The following is a 17,999-nucleotide window of genomic DNA, read 5'->3' on the forward strand; positions in this document are numbered from 1 at the left end:
AAAACCCCACCATCTTTGTTTCCATTCCCATGCCCCCGGCACGTTATGCACCACTACTATCTTATGCCACCAACGACCCAGTTTACATTGTGCTCTGATCTCTTCAACCTGCCTCTCTATCCATTTCTTTTTTCTTCTTTTTTTTTCCTATTATTTTTTGGAAAATGCTACATCCATTTTTTTTTAATGATTAAGTAAAATTTTTTTAATATTATTGTAATTTTTTTTATATTTTTGTAAATATTTAAAAATATTAAAAAAATAATATTAAAAAAAAACACAAAAATTAAAAAAAAAAAATTGGCCTAGCGGGAGCTCCAGCGGTGGCGGTAGCACTCCCCTTATTTTTTTCTATTTCCCATTAATACATCTAAACAAGTCTTGGTCTTTGTACGAGTTTAAATATTTCATCTCTTTCTTTCTTTCTTTCATTCCTGTAAATCCAAATCAGTCATATACTTCCCAGGCCAGTACTACATACAGAATATATAATATCCCTTTTCCGATAATATTACATTTGGTGGCAACGATGCTGAGAAGAGGCATTGCTTTGGTGATACTTCACGTGCTGGTTTGTGGGATCCGGATATGTTGTTCGTCGGCGATTACCAGAGGAAGCTTTCCAAAGGGTTTTGTTTTTGGCACTGCCTCTGCTGCTTTCCAGGTCGGTCCTGTGCCCATTAATTATCATCCAAGACTTTTTCTATGCCAAAGGATATTTTGTCCGTAATACCCATTTAGATTTTTTCTATGCCAAAGGATATTTTTTCGGTAATACCCATTTAGTCTTTAGCTTTTCTTCCCCTCTGATATATAACCTTGTTCTTCGCGAGAAAAGTACAAGACGATTCATTCACCTTGATTTTCTCTGCGAGGAACTGGATTCCTCATGAGTATTTTACTCCGTTTTACATCATGGGACACTACTTCGGTGTTTTTCTTCTGATTGTGCGGGCTCATATATGACTAGTACTGCATACTGCAGGCACTCTGTAATCGTGACAAGATACACGACAAAAACACTAGGAAGTTTTCCATCTTCAAAATCTAACAGGAACTAGGGAGATGAAAAGGCCTGGGAATATATTTTCTTTTCTTTTTTCCTTTTCTCACTAGGGGCATTTTCATCCATTAGCCGGTTATTCAGCTGTAATTGGAGGATATAGGCTACAGCATCGGGTTCCACTTCGAGAGAATAGGGACTACCGTTAACGCTTCTCTCGCTTCTCTCTCTCTCTCTCTCCATCTCTGTCTCGCTCTGTCTCTTGACTGTCTCTGTCTCTCGTGGGCCAGAGGTAGTCACCGACTTTAGCCTTCCACCCCTTACTGACAACTCGAGGATATATTACAAAAAATAATATATCCATTTTTTTTCCATATTCCTGATTTGAAAATTGCAATAGTTAAAATATTTCCTTTTTAAAAAGAAATAGATAAAATATTTACTTCCTAGTTATTTGTCAAAGAGAAAATATTCGTATTCAAGAGAGTAAGTTAAATTTTAAATTTTAAATGTTAAATTACGATTTGTGTTGACAGCATGTTTCGTACGCCTGAATGCTGGACTCTCAGTGGTCCAGGTCTTCAGTATATGAGCTTGCAACTATAGAAAAAGAGTTAGAAATGATGATCCTGAGGTGGTTCCAAGAGATTCCAATATCCAAGTCAGCGGTGAACTTTTAGAAATATAGGGAAATGTAAGTTTAGTGAATAAAAGAAAGAGCTTAGATGACAGTTTGATCCTTTACCTAATGGTCAAGGATCCTTTTATACCTAGCCCTGAGTGTCAGTCGACCATATGGCCTGGGCAGAGGGGTGTTCTCTCGAGGTTTCCTCCGCCATATTTCAATTAATACGGCATGATTTTCTAGTGAGTTCAGTTAATGAGGCGTGATTTCTTGGTGTTGCTCTGGAGCCTCCTCTTTTCCCTCTAGCGTGTTTTCTTTCCTTTTGCCAGTTTTGATTTCTTGTGCTTCCTGCGTTACGTCCCATCCTGAATTGGATAGATATGCCCGACTTACATGGGTTGTAGGTCTTGGTTGGGTTGCTAATGGACTCTGCAGGCCTAGACTAGGCTTTTCGGGCCTTCTAGGATATGGGGGACCAAACATCTGTTTAAGCAAAAATTCTCCCAACAATTTGAATAGTGAGTTGAGTTGAAATTTAAAAGTTGAATAAAATAGTGTTAGAATATTATTTTCTAATATTATTATTATTTTGATATTTGAAAAAATTGAATTATTTATTATATTTTATATAAAAATTTAAAAAAATTATAACGATGAAATGAAATACTTCTTGTATCTATAACACCAACGTGGTCAATGCAACACGCACGTAATATTATTGATGTTGAAGGCATGTATTAGTTATGGAAAAACTAAATTAAATAATTAAATAATAACCTCAAATACATGTCTGCATGTGAATGATACGTCGAAGATGAAAAATATGTAATTAACTCAACAAGTTAATTGTACTTTTGTAATTTAAAAAAAAAAAAAAGTTTAATTGTAGCAAAAACAAAAAATGTATTTATGGTAGTGGACGGTTTGAGAGTAAATTCTTTGAGGATTATTCGCCTGAACCAAGGTTAAAATCTATGCTGTTAATGAGTTGCCTTTTTTGCAGTACGAAGGAGCAGTGAAAGAGGATGGGAGGGGACCGACCATTTGGGACATTTTTTCACATAAGTTCGGTAAATATTTTCTTATAAGGAAAAACAATTTGTCGTTGCGCCATAAACTCAGATACTGATACCACATACATACATACATACCTGTGCATTTTTTTATTTTATTTTTATTTTTGGGTGTGTTTAGGTGAGTTGAGAAGTGTCAGGTTTATGCAAAAATTTTTACAAAAATAAGTTCACACGTTGATGTGGCTTAGAGTATTTATGTTAGTTAAGTCTTTTTGATAAGTATTTATGTTAGTTAATTCTATCTAACATATCAGATCAAATCATATCAATATATAAGAATTTTTTTTTTTAAGATCACCAAATGTTTCTCGCGTGAGAAACATATGTTTATATGATAACACGTTCGCTCAGTTATAGCTACCACATATTAAAACTTAAAAGCGTCCACCATTATGTTTTTCCATGCAAAATATCACCTGCCCATAAAGTATGCCATTATTGTAGGATCTTTCTGCTTCAGTCCAAACTTTGAATTCTAAAAAGTCGGGTACTTTGACTTGGCTATTTTGCACGTCTCTTAATTTGCAGTTGTGAATGTAAGTGTTATCTAATTATATGAAAAAAAAAAGTGAATAAATACGGAATTTATATATATAAAAAAAAGAAATAATTTTTTAATAGTATATTCTATTATTTTTCAAAATAATTACACGGTTCTTATACACTTTACGATTATATATAGCATTACTCTTACGTGATTCTTCTTTCGGATATCACAAGGCCCTTCAAATATGCATAAAAGGTTAAATAGTCTTGTGGCAATCATAGTCGACCAATGAATAAAGAGGTTCGCTTTCTTCTGGGAAGTGTAGAGTTTTTGGCTTCCTTTTATACCGTTTGGAATGCAACACAAGTCCATAAATTTCAAATAATAAAACTGGTCTTCGTGCCTGTAACCTCTGTGAGAATATCCAGTTTTTTTTAGAGGGATCTAATTGGTGTTTTACCTTGCATTCTTACAGGTAAAATATCTGATTTCAGTAATGCTGATGTTGCTGTGGATCAGTACCACCGCTTCAATGTAAATCTCCCGAAACCATTTTCGGTTCTTTAACTTGGTGAGCTAATGCCAGCTTGTTTAGATTCGTCCCATGATAGACAGTCATGATCTCGCTCATGCATTTGTTGCGGGATTAGTAGCTAGAGAATTCTAAGACCAGTATGTGTCTTTCAAGTATAATTCCTTCTGGTTTTCCCACCAGAAAATCCTGATCTGAATGCATAAATTGTCCCACAGAATTTCTCACTCACTCACTCACTCTTGTTGATCAGCACAAATTAGTAGGACAACCTTGAATGTGCAAGTGGTCAGAAATCAGACTTGCAACAAATATATGGTTGATTCATCTTGCAACATTTCAGGATACTTTCGAGGCATATTGCAAGTGAATTTTTGGACAAGTGGCTTTTTATGGCCAGCTATCAAAAAGCTTCTGAGTTCTGAAAGAATTCTTTTCTATGATTCTTCATCGTAAAAAGTGCCATTTTTTGTTTTGTTTTTGTTTTTGTTTTTGTTTTTGCAAACAGGAAGATATACAACTGATGAAGGACATGGGAATGGATGCCTATAGGTTTTCAATTGCTTGGTCTCGAATTTTCCCTTGTAAGTCTTCTTTAGAATCATATCTGTACTCATCTAGCACTAATGCAGCAAGCAAATTAAGCTTTCAATCATTAGTTGTAGTGCTTAAACCAAAATAATCTTTGCACTATGGACGGCTCAAAGATGGATTTGCTTAGTGGAAATGCAGGCTACATATGTCAGACGTCACTCAATGAAACCGTGTTTTTGAATAAATTTTCATGAAAAAATGAGATAGTTTTTGCCTGGTCCTCTGATTTACTAGAATGTGCTGCCTCCTACTTCACTCATATCAGAAGTTAAGCTTGGTCCTTAACCACATGCGGATTAATTAATTATAGCAAAGCACTGATTAAAATGTATAACATGACCCAATGTTGGAAGAGTTAAACGCAACTGTGAGTTTGCTTTTTTAATACAAATGTTCAAAGATTTTGTTTGGTTTTTAATACACTTTCTGTGCAACCTAGTAAGAGGAGAATTAAATAAAGATGAAAGTTCCATCTCACTTTGAGTTCCTTTCTATCAGATGGAAGTGGTGAAATCAACCAGGCCGGAGTTGATCATTATAATAACCTCATCAACGCTTTACTAGCCAAAGGTAAGCATACATATCCTTTCTAAGGGTCATGATTGATGATCCTTTGTCAAAGACCATTCTGATGGCTTAAGTAACTATCAAATTGGTGATTAGTTTGATGCCCGATCAAAGGCATTAAATCAATACATTATCATTGGGCTCATATTCTTCTATGCTAATGTGATGCAAGACAATATGTGCAGGTATTGAACCATATGTGACCCTCTATCATTGGGACCTTCCTCAAGCCCTAGAAGACAAATACAATGGATGGCTGAGCCCCCAAATCATGTAAATGATCCTATATTTGTATTTTCCTCACCCTCTTCATAAATGTGATTAAAAACTACTTTTGGGGGAAAATACACTTTCTACACTCCAACTGGTAAGCATTTGACCTTTTCACCCAAATTACTAAACGTGATGTATTGCACTCTCTACCTACCAAGTGGCATCTGTCCAATTAGGTTTATAAAGATGATGAAAGTAGGTGAAATGACACAATCTTGCAATTTTTTTTTTTTTTTTAATTTGAGAATGCAGTGTGCTAGTGTTGATAGTTTGGAATGTAAAGAGTCGAGTCTCGTTTAGTTGGAGGGTGAAAAATGTATTTTCCTAATACTCTGCAATTCAAATAACTTCTTTTATCTCCGCTACAGAAAAGACTTCGCAACATATGCCGAGACATGCTTTCAGAAATTTGGTGACAGGGTGAAACATTGGATCACATTCAATGAGCCCCATACATTTACTATCCAAGGGTATGACGTGGGTCTCCAGGCACCGGGACGGTGCTCCATTGTGCTTCACATTTTGTGTAGCGCAGGAAACTCTGCAACTGAGCCTTACATTGTTGCCCACAATGTTCTCCTTTCTCATGCAAATGCGGCACAAATATACAGAAGAAAATACAAGGTACGATGATGGTGACCATATCACATCACCATGATAAGAATGACACTGGTTTTGGGTGAAGTGGAATAGATGTCAAGGTAAAATGGAAGAAGAAACAAATCAAAACGCGATCCTCTTCAACTAAATCAGAAGTAGGAACTAGGAAGAGCTGATGGAAGATTAAGTCGATGCAAAACCTGTACTGGTTATTTGGAGTACTTCAAGACTTTCATTCATGTCATGCTCATATGCATTTCTTGGCAGAATTCATTATTGGCTTCATTTAACAAAACTAGCCAAGTCCTAATGGTCCTAATGCTCCAAAATTATTGTGCAGTCAAAACAGAATGGATCTGTCGGGATATCTTTCGATGTTCAGTGGTATGAACCAGCAACAAACTCCACAGAAGACATTGAAGCTACTCAAAGAGCCCAAGATTTTCAGCTTGGCTGGTAACGTTTAATCATCCAACATACATTAAGTCAGAGATTTGAAGGAAGAGAGAGAAAAGCGATTTTTTTTTTATTTTTTTGGCTATTGGACAGGCAGTATCGTTAATTTTACTGCTAATCCCTGTAGATAACTGTTGCTATCATCAACGAGTTGTGTTAATAATTTGTTCTGCCATGAGAAGCAGAGTAGAGCTATGCAGTTACTCAGTGGAATTATAATGTTATATTTGCAGGTTTCTTGAGCCTTTGATCTTCGGGAATTATCCAAGCTCGATGAGAAATAGAGTTGGAAGACGGCTGCCTGAATTTTCTAAATCCGACATTTCTCTTCTCAAGGGTTCTTTGGATTTTGTTGGCATTAATTACTATACTACAAATTATGCAAAAATTAATTCGACTGATTTTCTTGGTGACCTATTAAAAGACTCCATTGCGGACTCTGGTGCCATTACACTTCGTAAGTTAACAGTGACCCCTTTCTTTATTGGTCTTAATATTTTATAGACTCAACTTAGATGTTTCGATAGTTAAGAATCATCTACTTCATTAATTTTCTGCTTCTACTCTTTGTCATGTTTTTGTCTTTGCTTTCAGCATTGAGAAATGGGATGCCTATTGGAGACAGGGTATGTAATAAAAGTATGAATGGTGTATGAATGTGTAGATTTTAAGTAAAGACAAGTGACATGCATGACATGATAGAGTGCCAAACAGCATTGATCTAGCTGGATCAAGGTCTCCTCAAGTTCTTGCCGGAACTAGAGCGCCTCAAAATGGGAGAGAAATAAACACATGAAGTAGCCCTATATTACTTATTGTTCATTTAATGCTGACTGAAATATTTGTCTAGCTGCTCATTTAGATGGGCAACAATAAATACAGTAGAACTCATTTGATGTGTCTATCTCTCTCTCCTCTTGAGGCCTTCAAGTTCGGACAAGAACTTGAGGGGATGTTTTTCCAATCTAGCTTTGATCAATTTGTTTTTTTGGAAGTTATTCCAATTTTCCTTTCCCTTTGGAAGATTTTCTGGACTTTGTGAGAGCAGAAAAATATAATGCCTCTATCTGTCATGCAAGCATTGTTCTTAAAGGTTTAATTTGTCTAACTGATTAGATATTGTTCATGATAAATTGCAGGCTAATTCTATATGGTTGTACATAGTTCCTCATGGGATCAGAAGCTTAATGAATTACATCAAGCAAAAATATGGAAACCCTCTGGTTCTTATCACTGAAAATGGTAATTCTCTATAAAACCTCCCTCCACTGCCACAATGAAAAAATAAAAGAAAATAAAACCAAGGAAGTTTCCATATCCCAATGAAAACTAAGTTGTAACACTTTCTTAAATAGCATTGGAAGGGAAAGTCAAAGAACTGTTCTCGGATTTGAGCATATTTACCCTTATCAATGCTTCAGTTATGACAAAAAAAAAAAATCAATGCGAAATCTTCTTTTTCATGGTTGAACAGGGATGGATGATCCAAACAACCAACTCATCCCACTCAAAGATGCTCTGAAGGATGAGAAAAGGATCAAATATCACCATGACCATCTAACGAACCTGCTTGCTTCAATCAAGTATGAAGTAGTGCCTATTTACATTTAGTTACATACAAGTTCACTGTCATATGTTGATAGAATCCAACATGTTTTACTTTGATGATGCAGGGAAGATGGCTGCAATGTTAAAGGGTATTTTGCATGGTCTTTATTGGATAACTGGGAGTGGGCAGCTGGATTCACTTCCAGATTTGGTCTCTATTTTGTTGATTATAATGACAATCTCAAGAGATATCCAAAGGATTCTGTTCAATGGTTTAAGAACTTTTTGACATCCACTTAAAAGATGGAGAAAATGAAGGTGCAGCAACTCTATACATTTCCTCCTTTTTTGTTTTTTTGGTCTGCTTTTTAGGCACGTTATTGTAAAGAAAATGTGTTTCCTATGGGTTAATCAAAATAACTTTCTTCGTTGGCTCATCCAGTCTTCCTTCGCTGAGATTTTGTTTTCAATTTTAATTAGTAGCATGTGAATTCGGCCTGGTGTTTGTCTTTGAATTTTCTAATGTTGGTCCAATACCATATCCTGCTACTGTATCCCAATGTGAATCATCTGTGTACGACTCCAATGATCAAAACTTAAAATCTTTATGGATTTTAGTGGACTTTTTAATGGGGTGGAAACTGGAAACCCAACTACCCTTGACCATATGATACGTTTGAAAAGGGTTAAATCCATGCTGATGTGTTTTTTGCTTTCTCAAAAATTCATTGGATTTCGAGGATTTAATAAAAAAAATAATACTGAGTATAAATTTCAGATGCACAGGCTAAAAAATGTGGGCCCATTAAAAAAAATAAATTTTTTACACTTTTTTATGATGGAGTCTATTTTTTAATAAAACACATGCGTGATATTTGTATATTTGAAATTTGTACATATCATTTTTTTTTAAATTTTTTTTTTTTTGAAATTCCAATTAAAAATTTAACCTTTTCAATTTATTGTATATTTTTTTTAATGAAATATATCATAGGATAATCAAATAATTAAAGTAGGTCCATTAAAAAATGTAGGTAATTATAATAATTAGATGACCGATACATTTAATTTTTCGAACCTAATTGAAAAAGACTCCTTATGATCTTAGAAAAATAAGAAGAAGGTGGAGGTTAGGTCACAATTATAAGCAACCTTTTTATAGTAGTTTAATTACATGTTCACTAATTTTCAATTCAAGTTTTATTTATTTATTATTAATTAAAAATGCTTTAATTTAAATTAAAGATACAAGGGAAGCAAAGTGCATTACAATAATACTCCGGGAGATGAGATTGAAAATAAAGAAAAAGGTAAATGGACCACAAATTTAGAGATTAATGACTTTTTATATAATTATATTTTAAAATAATATTATTTATAACAAAAATAATGTTATTTTATAACAAAAATTTTATGTATAGTTACTATAACATAGTATAATTCAAAAAATATTATGACCATAAAATAGTTTTATAAAAATAAACTTAAAAATTAAGATAATTTGATATGATACAATAAATTTATTTTAAAATAAAAATAATTTCATATTTTAATTATTAAGTTATTTTTATAAAATAGTGGGTAAAGATTTATGTTCTTTCAAATCCTGCTAATCACATTCCTTGGATCGGTCAATAAAAAACTGGCCAAATGCGATTTACGATAAATTGGCTTTTATCTCACTCAATCAAGTCGGACCCACCAACTTTCCCGTGGTTTGAAGCTTTCTCCGTACCCGTTCATGGTTAACTTGGAGACAGAACAATTTATGGGAGTCCCCAAAACATTCTGGTAAAATATCTCTTTGGTGTTTGATATTGAATGAGACTTCCTTTTCTAATAACTTGACTTGTTTATGAATTCTGACCAAACTTGTAAATATAAAATTTGGACATTCTCAACGAAATAAAAAATGGTTGGGATTTAGATGTCGGATCATGATGGGTATTGGGAGAATTTGAAAACGTGTTGAATGCAATGGGCCATGGCTCGGTGGAAGCGGTAATGTTTATTAGGTCACGGAAATCTGAGTAATGGAAAGCCTGGGTGGTGGGGTACTAACGTGCTATATATGGAAGGGAAGAAGTCTTTAGAGCCCTCAATCTTCGGCGGAACAAGCTCTTTCATTCTCTTCTTCCTCCGCGTCGGATATTTCTCTCTCTCTCTCTCTCTCTCTCTCTCTCTCTCTCCAATCGATCCGAAGAGGTAATTAATTTGCTTTATAGTCAACTGAGTCGTGGGAAGTTCGGCTCCGTGTTTTGCCGTCGTGGGTTGTGCTTGATTTGGATTTCTGCTTTGAGAGATTTATAATACTGTGTTTCTATTTTCTTGGTTGCGATGGAAATGTTGGGTTTCTGTTATGGTGGGCGTATGAGTTTGTTTATGGGGAGATCTGTTCCTGTTTGTCATGTTTTTGGGGTGAATCTGATATTTGAACTTCCTTTATGTCATCTTTGAGCCGTGTTAGATGAGACAACCGCTCGCGATTCATTTACTTATTACCTATTCATGTGCTTCTACTTGAAAACTCTGGATCTGTAACTGTTATGGTGATCTCCATTTGGGGTCAGAAAAAATGCTCCCTCTCTCTCAGTATTACTCAATTTCACTTTCAATTATACATTATATTTCGAATTTTAATTAAAATCTACACATGGAGACCCGTCTTGTTGCCAATTAATCTCATTTAAATGAGTACTGATAGTTTAGAATCTTTAGATCATTAATTATCTGATTAGATGGTTTATGTTTGTTAAGAGCTCACACTGATTGTATGATCAAGCATACAAGTGACGGTCACTTTGAACTTCAAGAGGTTAAAGGTTCTCTTTTTGGTATTATGCATTTGGGGTAAAATTCCATCGGTTGATTTAGTTTGATCTGTTTATTTTTCTCCCTTTTTCAGGCTGTTGAGAACAAATAAAAATGGTTAAGATTTGTTGCATTGGGGCCGGGTATGTCGGTGGGCCTACCATGGCTGTGATTGCGTTCAAGTGCCCTGCAATTGAAGTAGCTGTGGTCGATATATCTGTATCAAGAATAAATGCCTGGAACAGCGAGCAGCTTCCCATTTACGAGCCTGGACTTGACGATGTTGTGAAGCAGTGCAGAGGAAAGAACCTTTTCTTCTCTACTGATGTGGAGAAACATGTTGCAGAGGCTGATATAGTATTTGTTTCAGTTAACACCCCTACCAAAACCCAGGGCCTCGGAGCTGGCAAAGCAGCTGATCTGACCTATTGGGAGAGTGCTGCTCGAATGATTGCTGATGTGTCAAAATCTGACAAAATTGTTGTTGAGAAATCAACAGTGCCAGTGAAAACGGCCGAGGCAATAGAAAAGATCCTCACCCACAATAGCAAGAAGATCAACTTCCAAATTCTCTCCAACCCAGAATTTCTTGCTGAGGGAACTGCAATTCAAGACCTTTTCAATCCCGATAGGGTTCTCATTGGAGGTAGGGAGACCCCAGAAGGAGCAAAGGCGATACAGGCTTTGAAAGATGTTTATGCCCATTGGGTCCCTGTAGAACGTATAATATGTACTAATCTTTGGTCTGCTGAGCTTTCTAAGCTTGCTGCCAATGCCTTCTTGGCACAGAGGATCTCTTCTGTGAATGCCATGTCAGCACTTTGTGAGGCTACTGGTGCAGATGTAACCCAGGTTTCGCATGCTGTTGGCAAGGATTCAAGAATTGGGCCCAAGTTCTTGAATGCCAGTGTTGGTTTTGGTGGATCTTGCTTCCAGAAGGACATCTTGAACTTGGTTTATATCTGTGAATGCAATGGGCTTTCTGAGGTTGCAACTTACTGGAAACAGGTCATTAAGGTGAATGACTACCAGAAGACCCGGTTTGTGAACAGGGTTGTTTCCTCCATGTTCAACACAGTCTCAGGAAAGAAGATTGCAATTCTTGGGTTTGCTTTCAAGAAGGACACTGGTGATACCAGGGAGACCCCAGCCATTGATGTCTGCAAAGGGTTGTTGGGGGACAAAGCCCGGTTGAGCATATATGATCCACAAGTGTCTGAGGATCAGATCCAGAGGGATCTTTCTATGAAGAAGTTCGATTGGGACCATCCAGTTCATCTTCAGCCAGCAAGCCCTATGTCTGTCACTCAAGTTAGTGTCGTTTGGGATGCTTATGAGGCAACAAAGGATGCTCATGGTATTTGCATTCTGACTGAGTGGGATGAGTTTAAGAAGCTTGATTACCAGAGGATCTATAACAATATGCAGAAGCCTGCATTTGTGTTCGATGGCAGGAACATTGCAGATGTGGAGAAGTTGAGGGAAGTTGGGTTTATCGTTTACTCTATTGGAAAGCCACTAGATTCATGGCTCAAAGATTTGCCAGCAGTCGCATAAATACTGAGAACAAAATCGTATAGGCTTTTGGCGGCATAGAGGGGAAAATTTGATATTTGAGAGAGGATGTTCTATGATATGTTTAATTTTTCCTTGGTTTTTCGGAATTCCCTGTGTTTCTTCTTGTTTCCTGTTTATGCCTTCTTCTTGCTTCGTTTCTCATCAGTGGGTATTAAGACACTGTGGTGTCTACAAATCTGCCTTTAGCTAGTAGAAAATCAGAGTATGCTCTTTCTATATTATACAGCAGTGTAATAAATCAGAGAAACACCGGGAGATTTATAGCACCATTCTATCTTTCATACCTGCTTACTGTAAATCTATTTTTGAGTATCAATTTTAAAAGCCTTGTGGATTATACTTTGGGATTTTGTCAATGGATTTCATCTACTTTCTCGTTCTTTCAATAATTTAATGAAAGCCAATGTTCAGAGCCGTGATTTCTTGGCTAATTTTTTAGATTATGATTAATGCATACTGAAAAAAATGAAGAGTCCTCCAAATAAAGAACTGAAGAAGGGTGAAAGGCCAGCCCTTACAAACTCAGCAAAACCAGTACAACGCACTAACATTCAAGAAACAGCACCAAGCAATTATGCAGTACAAAGCAGCACAAACTCTACCTAAAGAAAGAAGTACACGCCAAAATTTTCAACACATTACTTATGTTGCAGAATTAAATCCCATATTGGATCTTACCTCTCCCTAATGATTATTGAGAGGGATTAGAAATATTCCTGCCAGCCTAGTCCCCATCTATCATACATGCAAAGACTCCTATAAATGCACAAGCTATAGAGGTAAAGGTGGACCCTTTACAGTGATGAGCATGGAACCAAGGTGTGAAAAGAAAGGGAGAGAAAATCAAAGTGACTCCTGCTGGTGAGGTAACAACCCATTTCACTAAATCATGCGAACGAGAATTTGCATTACGACAGTACTACTCCAATCTAGATCCAGTATATATATGATCCGAGTGATTGAAAGCCCCAATATTGATGTTTTGCAACAGGTCTGGGATGGCTTTTCCAAATTTTTAAATAAAACATTAAAAATAATTCAGTTTTTTCGAATACAAAAAAAAAAGTTATATTCTAATAATATTTTAAATAATATTTTATCTCACCTTATTTTATTTGTGTAACCAAACGAGACATTAGTTAACAACTCTACCTTTTCGTTCTAAATTTTAATGTGTTTGAATTAAAATATTACATATATAATAGTAAAATGATTGTCACTTGGTAGTTAATGTATGATGATAATTGCTATAGTTACGAAGAGATTTCATAAAAATAAACTCATAAATTGACATGTTTTTATATGATATATTATATCTATTTTATAATAAAAATAACTTCACAATCTAAATACAAACTAGATCAATCTATGCATTTATTTTTATAAAATTCATTTGTCCTCAAAGCATAAATGTATAATTGCTCACAAAAATGGAGAGCTGATTATAGGAGGACTTTATCGTAATTCCATAAGTGGGCCGGTTTTTGCTATATAGGGCCTAGACCAGACAACGTTCTCGGGTGTCTGATCAACCCGGTTTTTCTTTTTTCTAATTTTTGCACGAACCGTATTCTGAATTCCTTCCACCATCGTCGTCTTCCTTCTCTACGACTTTTCTCGGATCCAGCCCAGAGTTTCCTCCGATAAATTTACAACCTTCATGTATAAATCGAAGATTTGTTCAATTCTCTTTATCCTGTATTAATTGAACCCAAATTGAATTGACGCCGTTGATCATACCCGATTTGAGATTTAGGGTTTGGAATCGGCCCTTTAGATCATTGCAATCCTTCAATACTGGATCATTATCTCTTCTATTTCATGTTTCCGTAAACTCCCCTCTCTTTCGTCCACATATTTCTTAGATTTTCTTGACCCGTTCTAATTTCTAGGGTTTCGAAGCGTTCGATTCGCTAAGGTTTGTTCTTTCTTTAAATTTCTTGAGGGTTTTTGTTTCTTTTCTAGCGATTTATTGTTTTCTGCTCGTTTTATCCGTAATTTCTCCGATCTACCAGCAATTCGGGTGTGTAATAGCTTCGACTAGGGTTAGGTTTTCAGAAAGATTTGGGACCTTTGTATTTGGTGTAATTAATTTGGGGTTACGTTCAAGGGCATAGGGAATTCACTTTTGGCGTTTGATTCCGTGATATTTTAGCTTAATTAAGGCTTCTAGGGTTTTTCCTTGATCTCTCCAACACATTTCTTTTGCGGTCCTTCGAATCGACGAATTTGGGAGGTAAAGAGGTGGCTTTTACCATTTTTGTTTTTATATTTGTTGTTGATAATTTTATTACTAGTTTTGCCTCATTAGTTTATTTATTTTATGGTTTTTACATATTTTTAAATCTGTAGTTTCTATTATTTCACTTACCATACAATGTGTTTATTAATTAATTGTTAATTATTTTAGGTTTTCTCCATGTGTATATTAACTGGATATCAAGTAATGCCATCTATGGCTACAATAGGCTAGCAGCCAGCAGATTTGCATGTTTGGTTTAATAAATTTTGAATTACCCATACGCTTACTGTGGTATCAAGGTGATTATGCTATATTCTTTGATTTTATCGAAATTTTTTAATTTTATTAGCCGATGCTTTCTTTCAAAATATATGGATTTCAAAATTTGTTTAAGCCTCTCATTTTCTTTTATGGGCTTGATTTATCCTTAAAATTTTATAAGTTTTTAATAGTAAGTCAAAGCTGTGATGTTGAAATGTTAATTAGATGTCATTTTGCCACTAGCTCAAGATTTTGGGACAATTTGTGATTAAATATTGTATCAGAGCAATGTCCTAAACCTTGACTCTACTCTACCTTCTAGTGAAAATGTAAATTTCTTTCATGATCCAACATCAGATTCACGTACTGTCTGGTCCTGCAAGTGAGGTGGAGTAAATATTATATAAATTATTGAAGTTCACAATCTTATTGGCTTAAGCTCATTGAAAATATGTGATTTACTCCCAAGTGGTTGGCCCAAGTGGTGAATGCCTTGGTCTTGGGGTATAACTCCCTTCAAGGTCCAAAGTTCACCACCTCATGAGTGCAAACAATCCTTTGGGGCCACACCCCCTGGTGAAAAGCCAGCGATTTAACCAGTTCTGTGTATGGAAACTTCTGAGGATGCGGTGCACGGGACTGGGGTTTACTCTGTAGGGGTGGGTTCGAAGGGCCCTGCCTTGGAGAGGTTCGCCGACATTAAAGTGATTTAAGTTATTTAACATGCTTTATATGAATTTCTGAAATCCCTTGTTAAAAAATTGTGTTGTGCTAAAAGGATTGGATGCTGCAACATTTTGCTGACCATTCTTCTGATGATGATTTATTTGTGTATTATTGCTTCTCCTATCGTGCAGTCTGTTTTTATCTGTGTACGATAGTGACGAGTTTGTGTTTTGTCATGCATGTAAACCATAACAAAACATTATACATAACTCCATGCCTCATGCATTCAGTTTTTTTTACTTTGGGTGCACGCACAAATAGACATGCTCATTTTAGGTATATTGGCATGTACAATAGTTTCTTTGTCTGTTTTCTTTCTGTTACAGCTTCTGTTCTGATTTCTGTGAATGATCTTGGTGGTTGTAGAAATAAACTTTTAATTGCAATTCTTGCAGGTTAAGATGGGATCTAAAAGGCCTTTTGATGCTGAAGAGTTCCCGGAGCATCACTGTAAGCACCCAAGGAAGCTTGAGTATAGCAATACGCCGGATCCGTGTGATGAACTTGTTCCTTGTGATAATGCCCCACAGGAACCTATTATTTCAGGTAGAAATAGGTGGCATACAATCTTTTGGTATGTATTATGGAGCACTAGCCTGACTGAACTGCGAGATGTATGTTGATGTTTGACATATTTTATATGAAACAGGGGAGGATGAGGATGGCCTTCATAAATTTCAGTGGCATGAGGCACTTGAAAAAGACACTGTCACAGATGTTTCAAATTTAGTTAACTGTTTCGAGACCAATGACCCCTTGTCATTGGTTTCCAGCAGTTCAAGTGAAGAAGATGTTCGGTCTGGGGCATCGGCATACTCATCTATTTATCCAGAATATTTTGAGTTAGATTTCCCACCGAGAAGATTTGTTCCATTCAAGGATGCCTATCATTCTTTCTTGGATCATTTTCCTAGAAAGCAAATTCCCATTGGTGCAAATCATCAGGCCAGTATTCCATCGTGGGGCAAACTCATAAATGAGAACAACTTAGATATGACAGAAAAGTTTACTCCCAGCATTGATGATGGTGGCAATGAGGAGATGCTGATGGGGGCTTTGATTGTCCCAATGCCTGATTCAAATTTGTCTACAGACAGCGGTGGCTATGCTGGAGATGGTAGGACAGATTGTCACTGTCTGGATTCTGGCTCTATTAGATGCATTCGCCAACATATTATGGAAGCACGGGAGAGACTTCGAAAAACACTTGGGAAAGAAAAATTTGTGAATTTAGGGTTTTCTGACATGGGTGAGGAAGTGGCACACAAATGGACTGAAGAAGAAGAGCAGATATTTCTCGAGGCTGTTTACTCCAGTCCTGCATCCTTGGGTAGAAACTTTTGGAAACACCTATCTTTGGTATTTCCTTCTCGAAGTAAATCAGAGCTTGTAAGCTATTATTTCAATGTGTTCATGCTGCGGAGGCGTGCTGCTCAAAACAGGTCTAATTTGCTGGACATAGACAGTGATGATGATGAGTGGCATGGAAGAGGCTCTTATGAGGTTGGCGAGTCAGAAGATGAGGACTCTGCTATTGAGTCACCTGTTGATCAAGATACCCAGGCTGAATCCTCTGAAGAAGATGATGGTAGTGATGATGACGATGACAATGATGATGCCAACAAAGATGGTGGTGATGATGATTGCAATGGTAATGGTGGCGATGGATCTGGTAGAGATGTTGTTCTCAAAGAAGATGGTGGGATGAATCTTCCTTCTGATGCACACATTAAGTTGAGTGATGAGAGTAAATTTGACCCCTTGGTTCAGCATGTGGATAAGACTTCAGGGAGTGATCAGGACGATCTCAGTGCACAAGATGACTCATGCCTGTCATTTGATTGTCAAGCCAATATGACTAGCTCCTGTGATCCTGTTAACAGCGAAAATGCTTTACAAGTGTGTGGGGGTAAGAGTGAGCATGCCAAATGTTTGCACGTCAAAGATGATTGGTCTAATGATGCAGTGGGTCAGTTCAATTTACTGGAGCCCTATGATGCTAAAGTTTGGGATGGCAGCTGCCCATCAGCTTCTTTAAAAGGTTTTGATCTTCTATCCACATGGAACATGATTGAAGAGATTTTTGGGCAAGGGACTTCAGATAAAAAGGTGATGGATGATTGAGGCATCAACTGGTGTCCCTTGAGATAGGTATCGATTTCCTAGCACACTAACATATCTGGTGCGGCCTTTGCAAGGGCCAAGATTTTGAGGCTTTGGCAGGTGCAATTGTCTTGCAAGATTTTTTTTCCCCAAAGCGTGGGATATCTTATTTTCCATTATCCTGGTGTACATCCTTTTTTTTCCGGGTAAATAAGTGTTACAAGAAGAGGGGGGTTAGCATGTTAAAATACTGTTTACGTCCCTTCGTTGAGTCTTCTGTTATTTGGTAACATGTTCAAGTGCTTTCAAGGAAATGCCTTTTTGTACGTCGATGACTTGTATATTTTATTCAGTCCGTACCTCTTTATTGGGGTGGAAGCCAATTTTGTTATCTTAATATTCACATGTAAGCTTTATATCGGAATGGGAACCGCACTGCTCAGTGGTTAAAAGTAAATTGTACAGATTTGAGAGCAGATTGTATTTTTACAGATACTGATTCATATTACAGAAGCCT

The 17,999-nt window shown here is 36.4% G+C and overlaps 3 protein-coding genes across 16 annotated transcripts; all 3 read left to right on the forward strand.

The window, feature by feature from the left end:
* Positions 1–312: 312 nt before the first annotated feature.
* Positions 313–8,198, forward strand: LOC122308980 (beta-glucosidase 40-like). 4 transcript variants are annotated; one of them, XM_043122278.1, is made up of 13 exons: positions 313–664; positions 2,632–2,698; positions 3,667–3,725; positions 4,232–4,307; positions 4,816–4,887; positions 5,070–5,157; positions 5,526–5,781; positions 6,098–6,213; positions 6,447–6,670; positions 6,808–6,839; positions 7,353–7,455; positions 7,688–7,796; positions 7,887–8,198. In XM_043122278.1, exons 1-13 carry the CDS (start codon positions 530–532, stop codon positions 8,059–8,061), a joined length of 1,512 nt encoding a protein of 503 aa, XP_042978212.1. In that variant the 5' UTR covers positions 313–529; the 3' UTR covers positions 8,062–8,198. The 4 variants fall into 4 exon arrangements, with proteins under 4 accessions (XP_042978212.1, XP_042978215.1, XP_042978213.1 ...); XM_043122281.1 differs by lacking the exon at positions 313–664 and having other exon boundaries at positions 2,670–2,698; positions 3,667–3,762; XM_043122279.1 differs by lacking the exons at positions 313–664; positions 2,632–2,698 and adding an exon at positions 3,406–3,491.
* A 1,207-nt stretch (positions 8,199–9,405) lies between these two features.
* LOC122310874 (UDP-glucose 6-dehydrogenase 1-like) lies at positions 9,406–12,506 on the forward strand. 3 transcript variants are annotated; one of them, XM_043125099.1, is made up of 2 exons: positions 9,406–9,552; positions 10,667–12,506. In XM_043125099.1, exon 2 carries the CDS (start codon positions 10,687–10,689, stop codon positions 12,127–12,129), a length of 1,443 nt encoding a protein of 480 aa, XP_042981033.1. In that variant the 5' UTR covers positions 9,406–9,552; positions 10,667–10,686; the 3' UTR covers positions 12,130–12,506. The 3 variants fall into 3 exon arrangements, with proteins under 3 accessions (XP_042981033.1, XP_042981032.1, XP_042981034.1); XM_043125098.1 differs by lacking the exon at positions 9,406–9,552 and adding an exon at positions 9,574–9,966; XM_043125100.1 differs by lacking the exon at positions 9,406–9,552 and adding an exon at positions 9,974–10,326.
* Positions 12,507–13,658: 1,152 nt separating this feature from the next.
* Positions 13,659–17,939, forward strand: LOC122309880. Of its 9 annotated transcripts, none has more exons than XM_043123625.1 (4): positions 13,659–14,386; positions 14,561–14,691; positions 15,775–15,953; positions 16,029–17,939. In XM_043123625.1, exons 3-4 carry the CDS (start codon positions 15,803–15,805, stop codon positions 17,501–17,503), a joined length of 1,626 nt encoding a protein of 541 aa, XP_042979559.1. In that variant the 5' UTR covers positions 13,659–14,386; positions 14,561–14,691; positions 15,775–15,802; the 3' UTR covers positions 17,504–17,939. The 9 variants fall into 9 exon arrangements, with proteins under 9 accessions (XP_042979559.1, XP_042979564.1, XP_042979561.1 ...); XM_043123630.1 differs by having other exon boundaries at positions 15,775–15,925; XM_043123627.1 differs by having other exon boundaries at positions 13,659–14,068.
* Positions 17,940–17,999: the final 60 nt, after the last annotated feature.

The sequence above is a fragment of the Carya illinoinensis genome, chromosome 5, assembly GCF_018687715.1.
Source record: "Carya illinoinensis cultivar Pawnee chromosome 5, C.illinoinensisPawnee_v1, whole genome shotgun sequence".
Classification (NCBI taxonomy): domain Eukaryota; kingdom Viridiplantae; phylum Streptophyta; class Magnoliopsida; order Fagales; family Juglandaceae; genus Carya; species Carya illinoinensis.